Source organism: Momordica charantia (genome assembly GCF_013281855.1).
Source record: "Momordica charantia cultivar OHB3-1 chromosome 3 unlocalized genomic scaffold, Mcharantia_2.0 BLBB01000003.1, whole genome shotgun sequence".
NCBI lineage: Eukaryota > Viridiplantae > Streptophyta > Magnoliopsida > Cucurbitales > Cucurbitaceae > Momordica > Momordica charantia.
The window spans coordinates 337,501-359,984 of record NW_028275161.1 but is presented as its reverse complement, the minus strand read 5'-3'; the positions used below and the strand labels follow the sequence as shown (position 1 = coordinate 359,984).

General features: G+C 35.8%; 2 protein-coding genes across 2 annotated transcripts; both read left to right on the top strand.

Moving 5' to 3' along the window:
• The first annotated feature begins 1,735 nt into the window (after nt 1-1,735).
• TIC110 (translocon at the inner envelope membrane of chloroplasts 110) lies at nt 1,736-10,664 on the top strand. Its single transcript, XM_022299173.2, has 15 exons — nt 1,736-2,413; nt 2,560-2,619; nt 3,532-3,655; nt 3,769-3,837; nt 3,936-4,034; nt 4,160-4,226; nt 4,605-4,669; nt 4,751-4,845; nt 5,424-5,551; nt 5,633-5,733; nt 8,157-8,373; nt 8,602-8,756; nt 9,006-9,131; nt 9,215-10,186; nt 10,287-10,664. Exons 1-15 carry the CDS (start codon nt 1,878-1,880, stop codon nt 10,527-10,529), a joined length of 3,057 nt encoding a protein of 1,018 aa, XP_022154865.1. The 5' UTR covers nt 1,736-1,877; the 3' UTR covers nt 10,530-10,664.
• A 1,373-nt stretch (nt 10,665-12,037) lies between these two features.
• Nucleotides 12,038-13,521, top strand: LOC111022037 (cationic peroxidase 1). The gene is made up of 4 exons (XM_022299199.2): nt 12,038-12,276; nt 12,381-12,572; nt 12,662-12,827; nt 12,940-13,521. Exons 1-4 carry the CDS (start codon nt 12,067-12,069, stop codon nt 13,335-13,337), a joined length of 966 nt encoding a protein of 321 aa, XP_022154891.1. The 5' UTR covers nt 12,038-12,066; the 3' UTR covers nt 13,338-13,521.
• Nucleotides 13,522-22,484: the final 8,963 nt, after the last annotated feature.

Here is a 22,484-nt window from a genome sequence, read left to right as displayed (position 1 = left end):
ACTTCAAACTCGTGTCATTGAACTAAGGCCCCGTTTACTTATCTGCAATAGTAATCAATGAATCATAATGAAAACTTTGATTCTCTTTGATAGTGTTTACTAAATCACATGAATGTAATCTACACTCGTTTTTAACTTTTTATCAAAAGTACTCAAAATAGATTTTGCGAGTTTAAGAAGAAAGAATTTTGCGGGGACCCACAACCACTACGATATTGGGCTCTTCGATGAGTTCCACGAGCCAGACCCATAAAGCTGCATCATAGGTGCAACGCAGGAGGGAACTGCCTTTGCAAATACGATGTTAAAATTAAAAGTACGTTATAGATTTCGAAAAAAATGTCAACTAGAAAAAAGTATTCGAGGGTTTGAAAGAAGAAAAAGGTAGGACCAACTTCAAACTTTGTAATCCCATTACACTCCTACAACCCCATCAATTTTATTCTCATTCCTTATTCCATGGACCCCACATATATAATTAATGTACCACTTTTACCCCATCTCTCTCATCCATGGATTAGATCTATATAATTTTTAATTAGTTTTTTTTATACTTTTGTAATTTCTTCTCCATTTATACTCCAATTTCGATTAGTTGATGTAATTTTATTATATAATATGATAAATTAATATTAATTAATATCAATAAATTTTTTAAATAGATATTATTACTATTAGAATAATAAAACTTAATAATATGTTATACTAAAGTTTGGTTGTTCTAAAAAAAACTTGATTTGATGTAATTTTGTTTTAATTATTCATTATGTATTAATACTACATAAATTGTTATAACAAAAAATATTTTCTATCAATAATATAGTAACAAATTAAATTAAAATTTATTATTATTGTAATTTAAAAAAGATTAGCGCAATAATATATTTGTAATTAGCTATAAAGAAGAAAGAAGTATAATTGTAATTGTTATAAATCTGATTCCGATTCCGATTTCAGACAGTTTTAGTAAACAACATCAAAGGAATTCTGATTACGATTTAAAAAAATTTATGGTAAATAATATCAATGGAATAACATTACGATTCCGATTGATTTCATTACAATTAATTTCCATTACGATTGCGAATAAGTAAAATAAATTAGAATAGAATAGCTTAATTTCAATAATCTTAATTTGGATCGATAGTTATCAATATTGTTTAAATATTAGTTTCATCACTGTCAAAAAAACAATAGTGGTAAAAAATCAATCATAAAAAAAAATAAAAATAGTTTCGTCCATGTACTTATTTTCTCCTATTTCGGTATAGGCTCTCAAAACAGCTGAATAACTCAATCGAAATTCACAAATTTTAATAAAAAAAGAAAAAGAAAAAGAAAATCAATTTCTAATACGTTTTTCACCAAAATAATATTAATTTTTTTTTTCTAAAACTATGTTTTAATAATTGATTCAATAGAATATATATAATTTTTTAAGATTGTCAAAGCAAAAATTTACTAGAATATAAAAATTGCAATAATTTTTCAAGCTTATAGCAAAACTCATAATTTGACTTGTTAGCATCAGGATAAGAATTAATATTTTTTCATTAAAATTTAAATATTGAAAATCAAGTTACAGTTGTTAACATTCACGAGTCCATCTCAAAATTAATCGTAGTTTATTATAAATTTTGATTAGCCTCTTATATTTAAATTAATTCGGAACTATTTAGTTTAAAAATTTGTGAAATTGGAGATTGGGTATACATCCGGCATTTGCATTGTCTTCTTCTCCTTCACCATTGGGCGTTGCTTGCCTTAGCTCTGTTAAACCCTATAAAAGCCTCTGTGAATCCGTACCCTACAACTTCTTCTTTCTCTCTGCCTTATCTACCGGCGTCCTCAGTTATCCGCTACCATCGGAGGGAGAAATGAATCCCTCTACCCTCCTCGCTTCTCACTTCTCAAGCAACCGCTGCCCCACCTCCTCTTCTCTCATCAATCCTCTCCCTCTCCCTCTTCGAGCACCCGCAAACTTCAATCTCAGTGGGCGACGCCAATTCAGAGTCTCAATTCCGCGTAACTCGTCCGAGGTTGCTGAAGAATCCGTCTCCTCCTCCTCCTCCTCCTCCTCCTCTTCTGCTGTAGATATCTTTGGTGGCAACAAGGAGCTCACTGGGATTCAGCCCGTTGTTCGGTTGTTACCTCCGCCCTTGAGATTGGCGACCTCGGCCATTGTTGTTGCTGGGGCTGTAGCCGCCGGTTATGGGCTAGGGCTGCGCTTTGGTAAGACCCGCAACGCGGCTTTGGGCGGGGCGGCTGCTCTCGCTGCCGCCAGTGGAGCTGCTGTATACTCCTTGAATTCATCCGTTCCTGAAGTTGCGGCTGTGGATTTGCATAATTATGTGGCTGGAATTGATGATCCTAAGAACGTGAAGAAGGAGGAAATAGAAAGCATTGCCACAAAGTTGGTTTCATTTCTTTATTCTGTTTATTGTTATTTTAGTAAATTGCAGACCAGAAAATGTCCAAGTTTGTAATAATTGACGGATTTTGTTGCACTAATAGGTTTTGTTGGCCTTGTTATTTATTCTTTTCCTTGTTTATCTTCAGATATGGAGTTAGCAAGCAAGATGAGGCGTTTAGCGCGGAGCTTTGCGACTTGTACTGTCGGTGAGTCCCAATGAGTTTCAACTGTATAATGAACTGCTGGAAATTATGGGTTGTCAGTATTCAATACTTAATAGATTTCAAAACTTGCCTTTAGCTTCCCCTCGAGAACCGAGAAACCCATTACATTTTACTCTGTGGCTAAAATTCTGTGGTTCTGTGCCATGACGGCCATTTTATGAAAAGCGAGTTAGAAAGAAGTAGAATAATTTTTGAAAGAGAGGAACTTATGGTTGGGTTGATCAGGGACATTAGTGTTTCCTGTTTTGTAGGTTTATTCATATGAAACTCTATAATATGGCCTTTCTATGATATATGTCAATTGGAGAGGTTTCCCATAACTGCTTTGACTTTTGTAGGTCTTTTCACTATAAGTTTCTTTCTTTCGGTGAAATTTAGTATCCTATTTATAAGAAGGGAAGTGAGATATTTCCCCCCATCCATTGTGAGGTTTGAGCTTTTAAAATATTAATCCTTGTTTGTCACCTCCTATAAATTTTCTCCTTGTTTGCCTCCAAGGCTTTGCTCTGGAAAAATTCGTGCAGGAAGAAACAAAAGAACTTTTAAGGAGTTGAGAGTGACATATATGATTTATGGAGATGGTGTTTTGTTAGATCTACTTGCAGTATCCTAGCTAAATGTTTTTGTAATTATCCTCCCATTTTTATTAATTATAGCTGAAGTGTGTTTTTGCAAACTTTTTTAATTTCATCTTTCTCAGTACAACACCTTGGCTATCCTTTAAATAAAAAAATTCTGTTCAAATTTGTATCTTCTATTCTGCCTTGGGGAAGTCAAGATCTTAAAGGTGGCGAGGCCATCACAATTTTATCAAGCTCAATAATGCATTGCCTCCTATTTTTGGTATATTGTTTCCTCACAATATTTTGCTTCACATTAATTTTTTTTTTTCAGATTTGTGTCTTCTGTTCTTCCTCCGGGAAGTGAAGATCTTAAAGGTGATGAGGTCGACATGATTATCAAATTTAAAAGTGCCTTGGGCATTGATGACCCTGATGCAGCTGGTATGCATATGGAGGCAAGTATTCTGTAGGGGTCTTTGCACCGTGGAATATAAGCATTTTCGTGGTGGTTGGTTATATTAATTATACATGATCCTCAAGAAAGCTAATTATTCTTTTGGGTTTATAGCTTGGTAGAAGAATTTTTAGGCAACGGCTAGAAACTGGAGATCGTGATGGTGACCTAGAGCAACGTCGGGTATGATGCTTGTGCTTATGAGTATAAATATTGGTCGAGAATATCTGCTGTGGTCTTGAAAATTGGGCGTGACCATTAAGTGTGAACCTCCAGTGCAGGCGTTTCAGAAACTTGTATACGTATCGACCCTTGTATTTGGAGAAGCATCATCTTTTCTTTTACCTTGGAAACGTGTTTTTAAGGTTACTGATTCCCAGGTATCCAACTCACTTCTCATGAAATACAGTTAAATACAATGTTATGCCGTTAAATTCAATTTGTATGCTCAACTCTTGATTTGGTACATTTGATTTGACAATTTTTTTATAATGTTTTTACTCAGGTTGAGATTGCCACCCGTGACAATGCTCAACGCTTGTATCTTTCCAAGCTAAAATTAGTTGGAAGAGGTAAATATGTTGTAAGCAAATACCAATTCAGGATTTTCCTGGGATAAACTTAGGTTCTTATGTTATCAAGTAATATGCACTGTTCGAAATGCTGCTTGGTTTGACCTCGTTTCTTCCTTTGCTCTTTTTCCTTTCTTTAAAAAAAAAAACTTTTGCACTTGGAAATTACATTTTCCCGGTTGAGAAATGATTAAATATAACTAAACAGTAATATCTTAGTCTAATTTCAATGAGAAATTTCAGTTAAAAATTCAGATTATGATCTTGATTAAACATGTAAATCAAAATTATATATAAGCCAATTATTTTGTTAAAAGCATCTCAAATATTGTGCTTATTTTTATCCTGATCAGTAAATAATTGATGCAATCCTTTTAGATATTAATGCGGAGCAGCTCATAAGCCTCAAAGATGCACAGAGTTTGTATAAACTTTCCGATGAGGTATCTCAACTTCTCATTTCAAGAGCTTTTCTAAAGAGTTCATAACTGTTTCTCGTGACATTATGGTTTATTTTCTTGCAGCTGGCAGATGATTTGTTTAAGGAGCATACAAGAAAGCTGGTTGAGGAAAATATATCAGCAGCACTCAGCATACTCAAGTCTAGGACAAGGGCAACGTATGGTTACTGTTCCTTCAGTCTAGTTTCAGTTATTAGTTTTTATCAAAGCCACATAGCTTCCTTTTAATTCTTTCATTATTATACAGTTGAATTAAATTTCCTTGTTATTAATGTTTACTTGATGGATCCTCTCCTTTCTCTTAAAGAAAGAAATAGTCTTATTCGCACAAAAAGGCACAGAAAAGTGGAGTAAGAGAAGGCCCTCCCTATTAGCCGAATGAGTTAGAAAAAAAAAAAAAAAACTCTCCAATTGACTTGAATGTCACAAGCTGGCAACTTCACAAATCTTTTAGATAGGATGGACTATCTTGAAACTCAAAAGTTGATTCTATCAGAAGTTTCTTGTGAAGTTGGAAATTTGTCTTTAAAGGTTCAATTATTTCTTTCTGATCATGTAGTTCAAACAACTGTGCCCAACCCACCAGCAATAACCAAAAAATATTTGCTGGTTCCTTTTGATGCACATAACCTTTTATTTTTATATTTATAGTTCTATGAATTTATGTATTTATTTTCGTGTTCTTTACTTCCTTCTATTAGCTTCTATATAATTCATAATAATTTTGGGGTTCCAGTAGGGGAGTCACAGAAGTCGTGGAAGAGCTTGATAAGATACTTGCATTCAACAGTTTGCTTATTTCATTAAAGAACCATCCAGATGCCAACCGCTTTGCTCCTGGAGTTGGTCCAGTTTCTCTCCTAGGTAGGTTTTAAGTTCCATATTGTAATTTTTAATTCACTGGAGGAATCACATATGACTTACTGTTATGCATCATTGGGTTAGGTGGAGAGTATGATGGTGACCGGAAGATAGATGATTTGAAGCTTCTCTATCGAGCATATGTTACAGATGCTTTATCTAATGGCCGCATGGAAGAAGATAAGGTTCATTTCTATTTGTCTTATCTTTTAATGTATTGAAGAAAATGACGATGAAAAAATAGGGTAGGGATGATCACTCTTAAACCCAAACTAGGAGTTCAAAAAACTTGCTGGAATAAATAAAGGTGCCAATTGCATAACTCTTTGATGTTGAAGCCTTATAAGGGAACCCTCGTACTGTTAAGAGTCCTCCCCACCTTTGCTTGACCCTATCATGGAGGCTGTAGAGTCTCAAATTATAGTGAGGAAGAAGGCGTCCACGGTCAAAGAAGAAGCTGAACATAAATTAAAGACCCTGGAGCAATTCTCCTAAATGGACCAGGCAAAGGTGTGTAGGATTAATAGATCTAGGCTTGACCTTGTTTTACATCCAAATATTTGGGGATTAGGAAATTTATAAGTGTGTTTTTCTGGACAACATCATAAGCATTGATCTTTTTTCTTTAACGAAAAACATGTATTATTATAATCTTTGCCTCTTTGGTATTGCCGCTTTTGAGTGGTCTTTCTTGTGCACTTTCATTCTTGTTAATGGAAGATGTTTCTCAAACTCCCCCTCCCCCCATCTTCACAATAAGGAAGAGGCATCTATCTTTCTCAACACTACAGTCTATAAAAGAATCCCCCCCCGGACTTTTCACTTCAATCAGATCAAGGTTTTGCCTCTGGTCTGTGGAGCAAGGGGCTGATGTTTACAAGATTGGACAGGAAGGTGGACCGGAACATTCCTCCATTTCTTCCTTTCTCATTTTCCACTTGAGCAAGAGGTCTCAGTGGAGAGAAACCTTGGTAAATACATTTGCAAGAGATGTAAGGTGAGCAAAAGGAAAGGGTATACAGCCTAGGAAAAGTGTGGAGAGAGGTGAACTCCTGAGCAAGTTATCCTTCCCTTATAAGGATTCTAGAGCTATTTCCCACTTTGAATGAAGTGATTTCAGACTTGAAAGGATCTAGTTATGAAATTCCAAGTATTCATAAGTTTTTAGGACCGCATTTGTTAGCTATCGTGTAATGGGAAACCTACTTCAAGACTAGCAATTGAAATGTGTACCTTCCATTGATGGAAGGAAAATTCCCTAGACTTTTCAAGTGGTTTGCATCCTCCAAATAGTTGAGTGTGTGTTCGACATGCCTTTTTAAATTCTTATGTAAGACCAAAAGTGTGTATGCATACACTTTTAATTTGGTAGTATTTGATTTTTGAAAAAAAGTGCTTTTAATCTCTCAAAAGCACTTCTAAAATTTTTTCGATAATTGTCGGGGCAGCTTGGTTTGGAAGGGCTTGGGTATTTGGGTCACTTCGAAGTCTCAAGTTCGAACCTTGCGGTGAGCTTAATACCAAAAATCCTTGATGTTTCCCGAGTACGGGCCATGAGGCAGGTGCGTGTTCCTCTGGGTATAGGGGAGCAAAGCTCCGACTCCCGGTTATCAAAATTTTTTTTTTCGATAATAAAAAATATTCTAAAAACAGTTAAAAAGTATTTAAAGTGCTTCACATAAAAACATCTTATAACTAATCCCAAAGTCACCTTAAGACACCCCTAATTTGACCTATTATTATTATTATGTACAATTAGATTCAATACCTTTATTTCAACTGCTTTAGTTACCTAATGATTTCTAATTATTCTATTAAGCTAAAGCATTCTCTCAATGTAAATTTTTTAAGTTCATGTTACCGAGCCCAAGATATCAGGCTTCTGTACTTCTCTTTTAATTTTATAATTTCTATTAAATTGCTAAAACATATTGTTGAATATGTATTAGTCAGTTTTTGGACTGAGATACTTGTGATGTGTTGCAGTTGGCAGCCTTAATGGTTTATAATCTAGTAGCATCACATCAATTGAGATTATTATCTTTATGCCAACTCTACATATGTTGTATACCGAAAGCAGTGCAAGTTGTTATAGTTTGGGCTTGTGTGATGATGTTTGATTTGATTTGATTTTCATTTTTTTCTTGATATGAGTTCATGCAAATTTTATTAAAGAATGTGTCAATTAGTCATAATAATCAAGAGGATTAGGCATCCTCTTAAATTAAAATTTCTTTATCATCAAAAGAAATAATTCCACTTAGAATAAAAATTGGCTAAAGTTGAAATAAAATCTTTTGAAATTAAAGTCTAGACTCCATCCCGAACTTAAAATCACTAATAAATCAAAATTGTCAGGCTCATAATTGTTACAAATATTTTTGAAAGCCAGTCTTTCAGTTTTCAAAAACTGATGGATATTTTGAAAGCCACTATTTTTGTTGGACTCACAAATATATATATTTTGTCTCTTATCAAAAAAAAGAAGGAAAAGAAAAAGAAAGCCACTCTTTAGGCCGATGCTTGCTTGCCTGCCTCTTTCATCACTCCCCTTCGTAAAGGATAAGAAAATGATAACATGTTTTTTCCCTTTCTCTATCTCTCTCAGCTTGCTTCCCTGAATCAGTTGAGAAATATATTTGGGTTAGGCAAGCGTGAAGCAGAAACCATTACACTTGATGTTACCTCAAAGGTTTATCGCAAACGCCTTGCACAGTCTGTAAGTGGTGGTGATTTGGAGATAGCAGATAGTAAAGCAGCCTTCCTCCAAAAGCTATGTGATGAGCTGCACTTTGATCCATTGAAGGCCAGTGATATTCATGAAGGTATTCTACTTTGGATGATGCAATTGTTTGTTGGATCTGGCTTCAAATGTTGGTTCTGCGCTGTGAACAATCACTGTCCATTATGAGTTTTTAAAATAATCATGCAGATAGTTAATAACTACAGATATATGAAAAGAATATTGCAGATGGTTAATACATCTTTATTTATCTTTATAAGTTATGATCTATCGTCACGATTATTTCTGAATTACCTGTTATGTGATGAAGAGATTTATCGACAAAAGCTTCAGCAATGTGTTGCTGATGGAGAGCTGAGTGATAAGGATGTATCCGCACTACTGAAGCTAAGAGTTATGCTTTGCATACCTCAGCAGACTGTTGAAACGGCCCATACAGATATTTGTGGTTCCTTGTTTGAAAAGGTAATGATATTTTGGCATCTCCTTTTATTAATTATTATGTCTAGCATTGGTGTCTCAAAGTTGATTTCACTTACTGATTAAGTTCTTGGTTATGGGTTTTCCATACTTTGGTTGATTTCGAGGACGTGTTTCTTGCTGTAAATGAACAATCTGTTGAGTTTGTTTATATTCTAGGCTGCAGTTTGACACTTTATATGCTGGAACTTCAACCTCTATTATGTCAAGACTAATGTATCTAATTTTTTTCAGGTCGTAAAGGAGGCTATTGCTGCAGGTGTTGATGGTTATGATGCAGAAATAAAGAAATCTGTGAGGAAGGCAGCTCATGGCTTGCGCTTAACAAGGGAGGCTGCCATGTCGATTGCAAGCAAAGCAGTGAGTAATCATTCTGGATTCTCTTCGAATGACTTCAGATGAAATTTTATTGCACTCACCTTGATTCTCTTTTACCCATGAAGGTCCGAAAGATTTTCATCAACTACATAAAGCGAGCTCGCGGAGCTGGAAATCGTACTGAAGCTGCAAAAGAACTAAAAAAGATGATTGCTTTCAATACGTTAGTTGTAACTGAATTGGTGGCTGACATAAAAGGGGAATCTGCTGATCCCACGTCAGAAGAGCCTATCAAAGAAGAAGAGGAACAACTTGAAGAAGATGAGGAATGGGAATCTCTTCAGACTCTGAAGAAAATAAGACCAAATAAGGAACTTTCTGTGAAGTTGGTGAAGCCTGGTCAGACAGAGATAACTTTGAAGGATGACCTGCCAGATAGAGAACGAACTGACCTCTACAAGACATATTTGCTTTTTTGTTTAACTGGTGAAGTGACCCGAATTCCGTTTGGTGCTCAGATCACAACAAAGAAGGATGATTCTGAGTATGTTTTGCTAAATCAGCTAGGTAACATTTTGGGTTTCACCACCAAGGAGACAGTTGAAGTACATAGGAGCCTAGCTGAGCAAGCCTTCCAGCAACAAGCTGAGGTGATTTTGGCTGATGGTCAACTGACAAAGGCCAGGGTAGATCAGCTGAATGAGTTGCAGAAGCAAGTTGGCTTGCCATCTGAATATGCCAACAAGATCATTAAGAGCATAACAACCACGAAAATGGCTGCTGCCATTGAAACAGCTGTCAGTCAAGGGAGGCTCAACATTAAGCAGATTAGAGAACTCAAGGAAGCAAATGTTGATTTAGATAGCATGATATCTGAGAGGTTGCGGGAGAACCTCTTCAAAAAGACCGTGGATGACATTTTCTCATCTGGCACTGGCGAGTTTGATGAAGAAGAGGTCTATGAGAAAATCCCGTTGGACCTCAATATTAATGCTGAGAAGGCAAAAGGGGTCGTGCAGGAGCTGGCACAAAGCAGGTTGTCAAACTCGTTAATTCAGGCTGTGTCATTGTTGAGACAGAGAAACCGTGAGGGGGTGGTAAGATATACCTTCTTCTTAATTACTTTCCATTGCAGGTTAACTAAGATTGGCATTATGCACATATCTGGTGTAAATGGGCCATTTTTATATTTTCCAGGTATCCTCTCTCAATGATCTCCTTGCATGTGACAAAGCCGTTCCATCGAAACCTTTATTATGGGACGTATCAGAAGAACTGGCTGATCTGTACTCTGTGTACCTGAAGAGTGGGCCGGCGCCTGAAAATCTATCCCGTTTGCAATATTTGCTGGGCATAGATGACTCTGCTGCAGCTGCAATTCGAGAGATGGGAGATAGATTACACCCTATTGGCGCGGAGGAGGAAAAGTTTGTATTCTGATTGTAGTGCACCCTGGATAGGAATTTTTGTTTTCATAATTTTGCTTGACTGATGGATTGAGATTATATGATGTGGTGTGTGATGTTTGTTGCCAAGGATTGGTAATAATTGTAATGCTCCATTTTAGTCTCCCAATAGCAGATAGCCATATGATCTACAGGTACAGGGGCCATTAGACAAAAGAAATGATATCCTGGAAAATGAATGTGGGCTTACTCTGTGATGGGCCACATGATGTTTTTGGGCTATAAAATTATCTGAACATTGCCTTTGTAAGAAATGGACTGGCATAACACTTGATTTCATAATCCAAAAATACCCGTGTTGAAATTTACAAGTCTCTACTTGAATTGTCTAATGTCCATGAGAGCATTGGGAGGGATGTTTTTAATGATTGATTTTGAAAATATAGACCGACTTGTAATGACATTCTAATCATGGCACGACTCTGCGGAGTTGCAAAATGATGCTTAAAAACTTCTCCATCCTGTAAATCGCCTTCAATTTAGACTTGGCTATTTGAAAGTTTGATTTTCAAAAGCATATGGCTCGTTTGGTAACATTCCCGTTTTTGTTTCTTGTTTTCAATTTTCTTAAAAAATCTAAACATTTTGCAACTAATTTTGTTTCTTGTTTCTATTTTTTTTGGAGCATTCTCACAATTGTCTAGAAATTTTGGAAACAATCAAAACAAGTTTCTTCTTTCTTGTTTCCATTTCGAATTTATTCCAAAATATAAATGAAAAGATTATTTCATCATTCATGGATGTTTGAGCCATACAATTCATTTTTCTTCGTTACCAAATTGGCCTATAATAACCATTTTCTAAGATATTGTAAGAAGCAACAAGGCTTGTATGAATCTTTGAGACCCTTGTTCGCGATCCTCCTTTGAAATGATTGCATTTGAAAATTGATACACTTGTAAAATTCAATGTAGCTAGGCATTGGAAGATTCTAAAGTTTGGGGGATTAGCAAAAACATGGAATTGAATGTCTCCTTAATTAGTCTTACCATTTACCAAGGGAATAGTATAGAATTGAAAGCACTAGTGATTTGACCAAGTATAAGATTCCTCATCCAATTCTGTTCACACATCCATTAATTTAGTTAAATTTCACCCAAATCAGCAATGCGCAGACAATATTAATTAACATTCTCTTGTCCAAGTGTTCCATAATTGAAGCATTACAATCACTGTTCAACAAATTCAGCTGGTTGAACTTTCCCATGATTAATAAAATTGAAATTAGCATAGTCAATGATATTTAAAATTTAACTAAGACAAAATAAAAAACCAGATAAAGTAATAATTATGATTTGGTACACCCACCCACAATGCTTTAGCTCCATCTAGAGTGGGTTTAGGTTTGTGAAATTCATTTGTTTACTTGCTTTTGTTCACAAATTTTCAACATTGGAACCTGACCTATGTAAGAAAAGGTAACCCCTCCCGTCATTAGTAATGTGAGGAATTTGGACACTATATAGTCGTAGTTTGAGATGACAACATTATTCCAACTCAAAAGAATTAATATGGATTTTGAGAGCAGCAAATTGTGGGGGGTCTTGGTGTTTGTTTCATTGATAAGTTTGAGCTCCGACGGTTTATCCACAGACTACTACAAGAGCTCATGCCCCAAGTTGCTGTCCATTGTGCGACGTGAAGTTGTGAAAGCAGTGGGCAAAGAGTATCGAATGGGAGCCTCGCTCCTTCGCCTCCATTTCCACGACTGCTTTGTCAATGCATGTCTCAAATTTCTCGACTAAATCTTAAACCTTAAATCCTAAACCCAATGACAAATTAAAAAAAAAAAGTAAGTCTGATTTCAATGTGAATGCGCATGTAGGGATGTGACGCGTCAGTGCTGCTGGATGACACGGCGAACTTCACGGGGGAAAAGACGGCTATCCCAAATAAAGATTCGTTGAGAGGGTTTGAAGTGATCGACAACATCAAAACGCTGGTGGAGGCTGCTTGCCCTTCCGTGGTTTCATGTGCTGATATTCTGTCGATTGCAGCCCGAGACTCGGTTGTGGCAGTAAGTTCCGCTTAAATTTGAATTTGAATTTGAATTTGAATTTGAATTTGTATATGATAACGGGGTAACAAGTGATTGGGTGGTTGCAGCTTGGGGGGCCTTCGTGGGCTGTTGGGCTGGGCCGGATGGACTCAACCACAGCCAGCTTCGACAGTGCCAACAACGACCTCCCATCGCCATTCTTGGACCTTCCCGATCTCATCTCTGCCTTCTCCAACAAAGGCTTCTCCACAAAAGAATTGGTCGCCCTCTCAGGTACCCTATCCGATTGCAAATTTTCAATTCGACCCTCCATGTATAAAAAATTATCAATGAAGCCCTCGCCGCGCCGCAACTGACAAAATTTGGGTAATGTCGTGGCTATTAGGATCCCACACCATAGGCCAAGCGAGGTGCTCGATGTTCCGAGTAAGGGCCCATAACGAGACCAACATCGACTCTGAGTTCGCAGCTTCTCTAAGATCCAACTGCCCATTCTCCGGAGACGACACCAACAGCAGCAGCAGCCTTTCGTCTCTGGACCTCAAAACCCCATCGTTGTTCGACAACTATTTCTTCAAGAACTTGATTCAGAACAAAGGCCTTCTTCACTCCGACCAAGCCCTCTTCAGCAACGCCTCCGCCGACTCTCACGTCACCACTTACAGCTCCGATTCCGACGCTTTCTTCTCCGACTTCGCCGCCGCCATGGTCAAGATGTCCGAACTCTCCCCACCCTCCGGAGCCGCCGCCCAGATCCGTTCCGACTGCCGCAAAATCAACTGACAAACAAACAAACCTCTCAATGCCAACAAAATTGGGGACTGTTTAAATAATTTGGTCTTGTTCTGTTTCTGTTTCTGCTCTGTTTTCTGTGTTTGTTCTGTTTTCCTTTTGCAAGTTTGTTTCCATTAATTCTAATAATAATTCAAGAAATGAGGAATCATTTATTTAAGGATTGTTTTTGAAATCCATTTGTGTTGAGTACATCGTTCTTCTTCTTCGTGTATTGTTCATGGATAATCTACATTATTGCCTTATTTATAATAAAGGCTAATTAGAAATAGAAATAACTAAAGGAAACAAAAACTAACAGAATAATAAAAAAATGTTTTATTCTGTAAAATGCATATGACATTTCCCCTCTAACGAAAGCGGAAAAAGGCATGAGTTTGAGCAAAAGATAAGTCAACCGAGCAGCAGTGAGAGGCTTCATAAAAGATCAGCAAGCTGAGACTCGGTTGAAATAAACCGAATGTTACAGAAAAAATATTTGTCACTTCCCGCACAACAAAAATATTTGACAGTCCTGGTTAACAGTTGTTATGGGTGTTAAAAAAAACCGACATGAACTCGAAGAACCAACCCAAATTGTAAGGATTGGGTGGGGTTGATAAAGACCCGGTTTCAGATTTTGAGAACCAAGCAGTTTGGTTCCAGTTCACGAGGTCACGATAAAAAATTGGTTCAACCCGACCAAACTGAAATTATTAATATATATATTTATATATATATTTTTTAAAATTATACAACCACGTTCAATCTCAGCAATCCATCTACCTTTAATCTAAACCATTCATTTCCTTTCCATCCCATCTCATTCTTAGGGTCTTTTGTTTCAATTTCCAAACCCACGACTGGCTTCTTTTTTCATCTTTCTCATCTCATTTTCTCCTCTCCCCTCTCGAATCTTCGTTGTCGACCCAAACCCCATAAGAAAAAAGACTTTTCTTTTCTTTTTATATTGTGCAACGAACGATTTAAAATATAAATTTTATAGTACTGCTGTTTCATTTTCTTTTTTATGAAAACTATCTAGCAAAATAATTAGATAAAATAGTTTCGACCTTGTCGGTAAGAAAACAAAATCTGGATAAATACCAATACCTATGACAGGTACAAGGATAGAGATCACAACAAAGAACTCTTGCTCGTCGCTTGAAACCGTGACTCATCACCCACAAACATGCTTGCCGCTGTGACCAAAAAATTTGTTTGTCGTCGCCCTGACCCATAGATTTGCTTGTTGCTGCCATGATCCACAGATGTGCTTATCAACGCTGTGAAGCAAGTGCCGCTGTGAAGCAGGTGCAGGTCCACCGTCCACTCGTCGCCTTCAGTCGAGATGCACATCCCTCGTCACTGTCGTGAAGTTACCCGACAACCCAACCCGAAGTTTTTGGGTTGGGTTGGCCATCAAAATCAATTTTCTTGGTTCCTTGATCTGGTCAACCTGAAAATTTTGGTTTGTCCAAAAAATCCTTCTAACCCGATCGGACCCGACTCGTGAACACCTCTACTAGTTGTCTAACTAAGAAAACTTTTTCCCCTCCCACAGTTATTCAGCAAGTCATAGTATCCGAACACCACAATAAAAGAAATATAAGAAAGCACACAGTAAACAATACAAGAGATTTGTAGTGGTTCACCGAATTATGACTATGTCCAGTTTTCCGCGACGTGGGTTTTACTATGATTGAGATAATACAATAGGTCCCATAAACACTCTACAAAGCTCTCTAGATGCTACAACAATAGCCACCTACCTCCTAAGAACTACAACCCAAGAATCTCTTCTCTGCCAAAAGACTGCTGCCACACCACTTTTTTTTTTTCTCTTCTCATAGTAGGAGCTATATATGTGTGCAAATAGGGGCGGATGCACGTTGGGTCTAGAGGGGTTCCCTGAACTTTTAGATTTATACTATTAGTATATAAAAGTCTGCATCTTTTCATTAAGTGTATTAATGTCCCAGTGGTTGGTGCGGCGTTTAAAACCTCCTCAAGTGCTGCAGGGTTTGAAACTGAACAGGGTGTTTTCCTATTCAAATTTTCGTGAGTGGTGAAGACTTGTGGTTTTAAATCTACCAAAAATTCTTTTAAATTATCTTGATGAATAAAAGTAATAGTTGTTTTGATAGGTATTTTATATAATTAATTTAGAAAAATTTATCGACAAATCTTGGTATAAGAACAAATAATTACTTATAATTATAATATTCAAAATTAAGCTGGTGGAGCATATTTACAAAAACAAACTCTGTTACCTCAAACCGGTTTATCTTGGCTTTATTTGGCCCAATAACTATAAAGGTGGTTGCTGCTAAGCTTAATGAGGAAGAAAATAGGTTTGGGCTTATCTTGGCTTTATTTGGCCCAATAACTATAATATTTTATTTGTGTGTTTTGGTTCCATTTTGAAATATCATCACGAATAACACGTTCTCGAATAAAGTAAAAATCAATTTCAATGTGCTTTGTACGCCATGAAAGATTGGATTCTTAGTAAGGTGAATAGTAGAAAAATTATATCACACCAAATAAGAGGAGGTTGAACTCCAAAAGTGTGAAGATAATAGAGAAGTTGCCTTAACCTTAATAACTCAACAACAATAATAGTTGAAGATCGATATTCAGCTTCAGTGAAGCTATGAGAAACAATAGATTGATTCTTAGCTAACCAAGATATCAGATTTGAATCCAAGAAAACAACAAAACCAGAGGTAGAATGACGATCAACAACATCACCGCCTAGTAAGAGACGTAATGAGCATGTAAACAAAATGGTGTAGAAGAGCTCTTTTGAAACAATAAGCTGGATGCGAAGGAAACAATTTCGATGCAGACAAATAATCACAATAAGGCGATTGCATATGTTGTTGACAATCTGCTGATTGGAAAGGCAATATTAGGTCGTTTAAATGCCAAGTAATGAAGAGCACTACTGATAGCACAAAACTTGCGAGCATCATTCGGATAACAAGGTGCAGAATTTGTTAGCTTTACAAGCTTCAATCATATCATATAGTTTGATAATAACAAAATTTATTCACTAGTGACTTTAGTATTTCAAAATATTCATAGTGTAGAGCTCGGAATGACGAATTCAACGCACTTTGAATGACATGAATAGGTGTTCAAACGAAAAAGTTAGGATAAAAACAAGTTTTGGAAGAAAAAGAACATGTGGCAGCTGGTGACATGGATTAACAGTCAAATTATATTAACGTGTCAATGATGTGGCAGAGCCGTGACATTAAAAATTTTGCTTACATAGTAGATGACGTGTATGAATCATGTGACAACACGTGACACATTCAAATAAATTTAGAAATAATTTAATTATGATTTTTTCCTTCATTTTTAGAAATTTATCTCTAATCTCCACAATCATTTTTAGTCTCCATAATTTTTCAATCTCCATAAATTTCTCTAAATCTCCATAATTCTCTTTATTCTTTTACTCAACTCTACCTTTAAATATTTATCATCCATTTTTTTTTACCCTAAATCTAATGGCCACATTTCATTTGGAAAACTCTATTTAAAGCTACCAATTTCATTACACTCCAATTATCAAACCAAAATCTTTATGTCTTCAAATTCTCCCCTTAAATTGTTTGCAAATATTTCATTCTCTCCTACACATAAACTTGCTTATATTTTTTGTGAGAGATACATTAGAGTGTGACTTTTGTGTATTCTACTCGTGTTATTTTGCATATTTATTTTCAATTTGGGTTTTTGCATTAAGGTGTAGGTACACCTTGGGTTGTGAGCACAATTGGTTGGATCCTAGACCAGTAAAAAAGATTGTGAGTTTTTCTTTAGCCTAGGACAAAAAGAGGGTCAAATGGTTTGGTTATCACCCGTATAAGAGAGCCGGCGTAGTAAACTACTCAAGAAGGAGTCTTTGAGAGTGGAGAGGAGTCTTGAAGAGTGGGGTAGGAATTCTCGAACCACTATAAAATTCCTGGTGTCCTTTCTTTCTCCCCAACTCTTTTAATTTGTGCAATCAAATTTCTTTTGATTTTTGTTATACTTAATTTTATTTTTAAAATCTAAAAGCTGGAACGTAACTTTATTCACCCCTCTAGTGTTGCCATGAGATCAAACATAATCATCTTTAGAAGACTTTGACGCGAAGGGAGTTGTGCAAGGCTTAAGAGGAGTCATGCTAAAATGATGAAGCAGATCATGAGTATACTTTGTTTGATTGATAGCAATACCTCGCATAAAACAAGTATTCTCAAGACCAAGGAAATACCGTAAGTTACCCAAGTCATTCTTGTCAAAGGAGGATCATAGCTGATTAACTAAAGTATCAATATAAGACAACGAGCTACCACTTGCAATATGTCATCAACAACACGACGAATGAACAAAGAAGAGTCAGCCATTGAAGCAACATAACCAAGGGTCAAAAGATGAGACATAAAATACTCAAACCAAGCTCAAGGAGCTTGTTTGAGACTACAGAGAGACACTTAAGAAGCTTACAAACATGCATCGTTAGGATGTTGGGATCAATAAAGCCCTGTGGTTGTTGCATGTAAACTTCCTCATGAAGATCCGCCATGAAGAAAAGCGTTCTTAACATCCAGTTGTCTAATAGGCCAATCACACTGAGCAGCCAAAGAGAATATAATCTGAATAGTGGGCTTTTTTACAATAATTCTGAACGTTTCTCCATAAACAATGGCCTCAGTTTGGTGATAACCCTTTGCAACTAAAAGAGCTTTATGACGAGTAATACTACCATCAGGATTACGCTTCATCGGATATATACCCAGTTGCAACCAATAACACTTTTGCCCAGTGGTAGAGAAGTAAGAGGCCATGTTCCCGGTTTGATCAAAGTAGCACATACTCATCTTCAATAGCCCGTTGCCAAACAATATAATGGATTTTGAGGCCTTAGTGAAATAACAGGGTTTAACAAAATTATCAAAAATAGTGGTGATAAGAAAAATCATATATGAAATCCGTGATTTCTCCCCATTGTCTACATTAAATGATTATTTAAACTAAAGAAGTAGCAGAAGACAATGGTCACGTGAAAATAAAATCATATCAGTACGCAAAACAGGTGCACCAGTATCCGAGGAGGAGGAGGCGAATGGAAGTGGAGATTCATAAAAAACAACATGACAGGATGTGTATATTTTACCATTGTTCATGTCATAGACAAATAGCCTTTGTCTTTTAAAGGATAACCAAGAAATACGCACCAAGAATTCTTTGATCGTAGTATGTGAGAGTTATATGGTTTAAGGAGAAGGTAATAAACACAAACAAAGATTCGAAGATTAATATAATTAGGAGGTCGTTTAAAAAGATACTCAAATGGAGATTTGGCACTAAGAAAAGAAGATGGAACGCGATTAATGAGAAAAACAACCATGGCAAAAGAATAGGTCCAAAAAATTGAGAGATTAAAAATAGGGCAATTTCAACAATGTGACGATGCTTGCGTTCAACAACATCATTATGTTTAGGGATATAAGCACAAAATTTTTGGGTAAGATACCATGAGAGCTAAATAAAGAATTAAAATTATGATTAATGAGCCCCCCTAAACAACAGAGATCTTCCGGTCTGTGTGCGTGGGAGCACATCTCAAACAAAGAAGAGTGTGGTCTGAATTCAGGCCAGACCTGCCCGTCTGCTACTAGGTTCGGGAATGGCGCCAGGCGGGGGGCACCGCTATGCCCCGCTTGAACTTGGATGATAAAAAGTTTTCAGCTAATGGTTTGAATTTAACGAAATATTGAACACATCATCTTTACGATTAATAATAATAAAAAATATATAATGAGGCGTATCATCCACGAAAAACATAGTACTTATGGCCTAGAAGATTTGGAAGCAGGGTCCCATACATATGAATGAACAATTTCAAGAGAAAAAAGGATACAAAAAATGAACGAAGAAAAGGTGATTTCATCATTTTACAATTCAAACAATGTTCACAAAGGTATATATTTGAACTATAGGTAGGTAAACACAAAGTACAAAGAACATAATTTAGTATATTAGAACAAGAGTGACCTAACCTATTATGCTACAAGGAACAAGAAGAATTGGTGCTAATATGTGCAAGTGGTTCGGTGGTTGCGAGGGAAGCTGTGGAGGAAGACAAACTAACTGAAGATGGAATGAGACATTCACACTAGGTCCTTGGAAAAGAATAATTCCAGTCTTTATCCTCCAATCATTTTTCTCGAACTTAATGGAGAGATTGAGATGTTTGTTCTTGAACTTGGGTTGTAGCTCTATAGTACACTTCGAAAGTCTTCAAATTTTTGAATAATCTCCCTACACTATTAAAAACACTCTCACTAAATTCATGAGATGAAGATTCATTCTATTAAAAAAGTTCTGTCCACAACTGCTCAATTATCTTTTGGATTTTGAACACTGAATACAAGCCCCAACCCAATTATTTATAGGGACTTTTAAAGCCAAATTAAAAAAAAAAAAGGACTTTTGGAAAACCAAAATTTGGGCGGAGTTAGAGTTTTTAGGCGCTACAACTTCTAACTCAATGATTTATCTGCAACAGTTCTTGGTTCATAGCATCCGCAACACTCTAGCCTCGACCCTCTTGGCACTGGCATTTTGGAGCTTTGTTTTCTGACCTGTTTTTGCTCTATTATCCCTTCACTAACAAAAAGTTTATTTCTTCAAATGTTTCTCTCCCTCCTCCCGTACTAATTTCTTCTATATCTATATATATATTGTTGGGATATATAGAGTCAAAACAAAAATAAAAGGCAATGTATTATTGGGCCCATAAAACACAAAGGCCCAAACCTAATGTGTTTTTTTTCTCCTCAAATATATATATATAGATAATATCTTCGGAGGGCTGTTTTAGAAACTTATTTGCATAAATGTCTAAATTTCTATAAATTTACACTTTTAGATTTCTGCAGGTAGGATTTTAATAAATTTACCCCTAATTTCATTTTCATTTATTAATGGATTTGGATTTTTTGAAATATAAAATTGTTATTTCCATAAATTAATATCACAATCATTTAATAAATGTGAGCCCCATAGATATTATCTCAATTCAAATTCCTTTAATTCTCTCCCCCAAATCCCTCAAAAATGATTTTTTTCATCTCTCCTCCATTGTTTCCGTTCTCTTCTCCAAATCCCTCGATTTTCTTCTTCTTCGTTTTTTTCTTCCGTTTTTTCTTCAGTTTTTCATCTCTCCTCCATTGTTTCCGTTTTCTTCTTCGTTCACTACCCAACAAAACATCTTTGTCGTCTGCTACGGTGCTACGAACACTTTCCCTTCGATTTCTGATATGTTGCACGGTGCTACAATGTTTCAAAATTGTAATCTAAATTTTTTGCACTCCTCTCACATTCGCACTTGTTCCAAAAAAAAAACACAGTATGTTACACGCCACTCATCATTCAAAACATGAATTTTGGTTTTTCCACCATCATTCACGCCTCCAGCAATTACATGTTTTTATTATTTCTTATGATTACAGGTTAATATCACAGTTTTTTCCACTGTCACATTATTTCTGCACTTCCTATTACTATCTTGTTTTAAATTACATTTTAGCTATTCATGGTATAAATTATGTTCATGTTGTTTTGTTATTATAAGATAGGGATTAATACATACATGAGACTATAATATACTTGTACTATTGAAATATACTATCAATTACGTATAAACACCTATTAAGTAGTATATAATTTATACCCATGTAATGTACTTTTATAAATGTCACGTAGGTAGCACTTTTATTCCTTATTCTTCTTTCCTTTTGTTTTGGTAGCCCTTTGCACTTGACCATGTTAATGTAATTCAACTAATATATATCCACCTAAAACATGTAAAATAGTAAATGCTCATTACAGGACAAACAATCCAAGCTGAAAGCCAATATGAAGTTCTAAAAGACATGGTATAAAGTATAACATATTGAGTATATAATATATCTGATATAACATAGACTAAACCTTATGCGATATAAAATTTATCCATATGTATTGATGTGAATCATTAACGGTATATATCCAATATATTTTTAACTTTAAATCACCATCCGTATATATCGAGATACATAAATCTTGAGATATAATATATATCCTTATCTAAACACTATATATTACCATACATACGTTACTCAGAACAAACGAGTAAAGAAAAATATACTCGTATATACCAATTTAATACCGAAAGTCCTCTGTAAACTAGAGATATATTATATATCCTATTATATTTTCCATGGAAATTGTTTCACCGGTATATATGGAGATACTTTTATGTAGATATATATTATATATCCTAATCTGTATCACTATATTATATAAACTCAAATATACACAGTTATAAATGATAATAGCAGATACATTGAGATACCAGAAGCCAGAGAGCAACAGATTCTGTCAAAAAATGAAACCTAATTTTAGAATATACAATAAGAACTATATCTCGAATGTTCTGTACAAAATTGAAACCTAAATATTACATAAAATACGGTATAAGTGGACATAACAAGCTGGATTGATCATGTGACGGAGGAAGAAGATTAAATTAGAACTTACAGTGTAATGGGTCGACGTAGCCGCCAGAGACGAAGGAAGCGTGACGATGTTGCCCTCTGAAATGCTACGGAGCCCGCCGGAGATATTTTCTGCAGAGAACGGAGAAGCACCCGCCAGAGATATCTCTTCAGAAACGCGACCGGAAGCTTGATGATGGAGAAAAGGTTTTATCGCAGCGGTGAAGAAGGAGAAAACAACGGAGATGAAGAGGTTACGAAATCGTGGGTTTCTAAAAATCCCAATTTTTGAATTTTGAATTTGCTTGATTTTAGGGATTTCATATATCTTAATAAATATTTACCAATTTCATATTTTATTAATGATTTAATATTGAGATGGATATATTAGTAATTTCTATTATGGGTACCATCTATTTTGGGAATTATGTTAGACAAAAGTGTAAATTCTAGTACTTTCAATCCTTTTATGTAATTAGGTCTCCTAAATAGACCATCTATGTACTAATCTCATATATATATGTTACCAAGTTTACTGTTTAGGGTGCAGCCGAGAATTGAAGAAAAATTCGGTGAGTGGTGGCCAAAAATGAATTTTGCACAAAAGTGAGTAGCG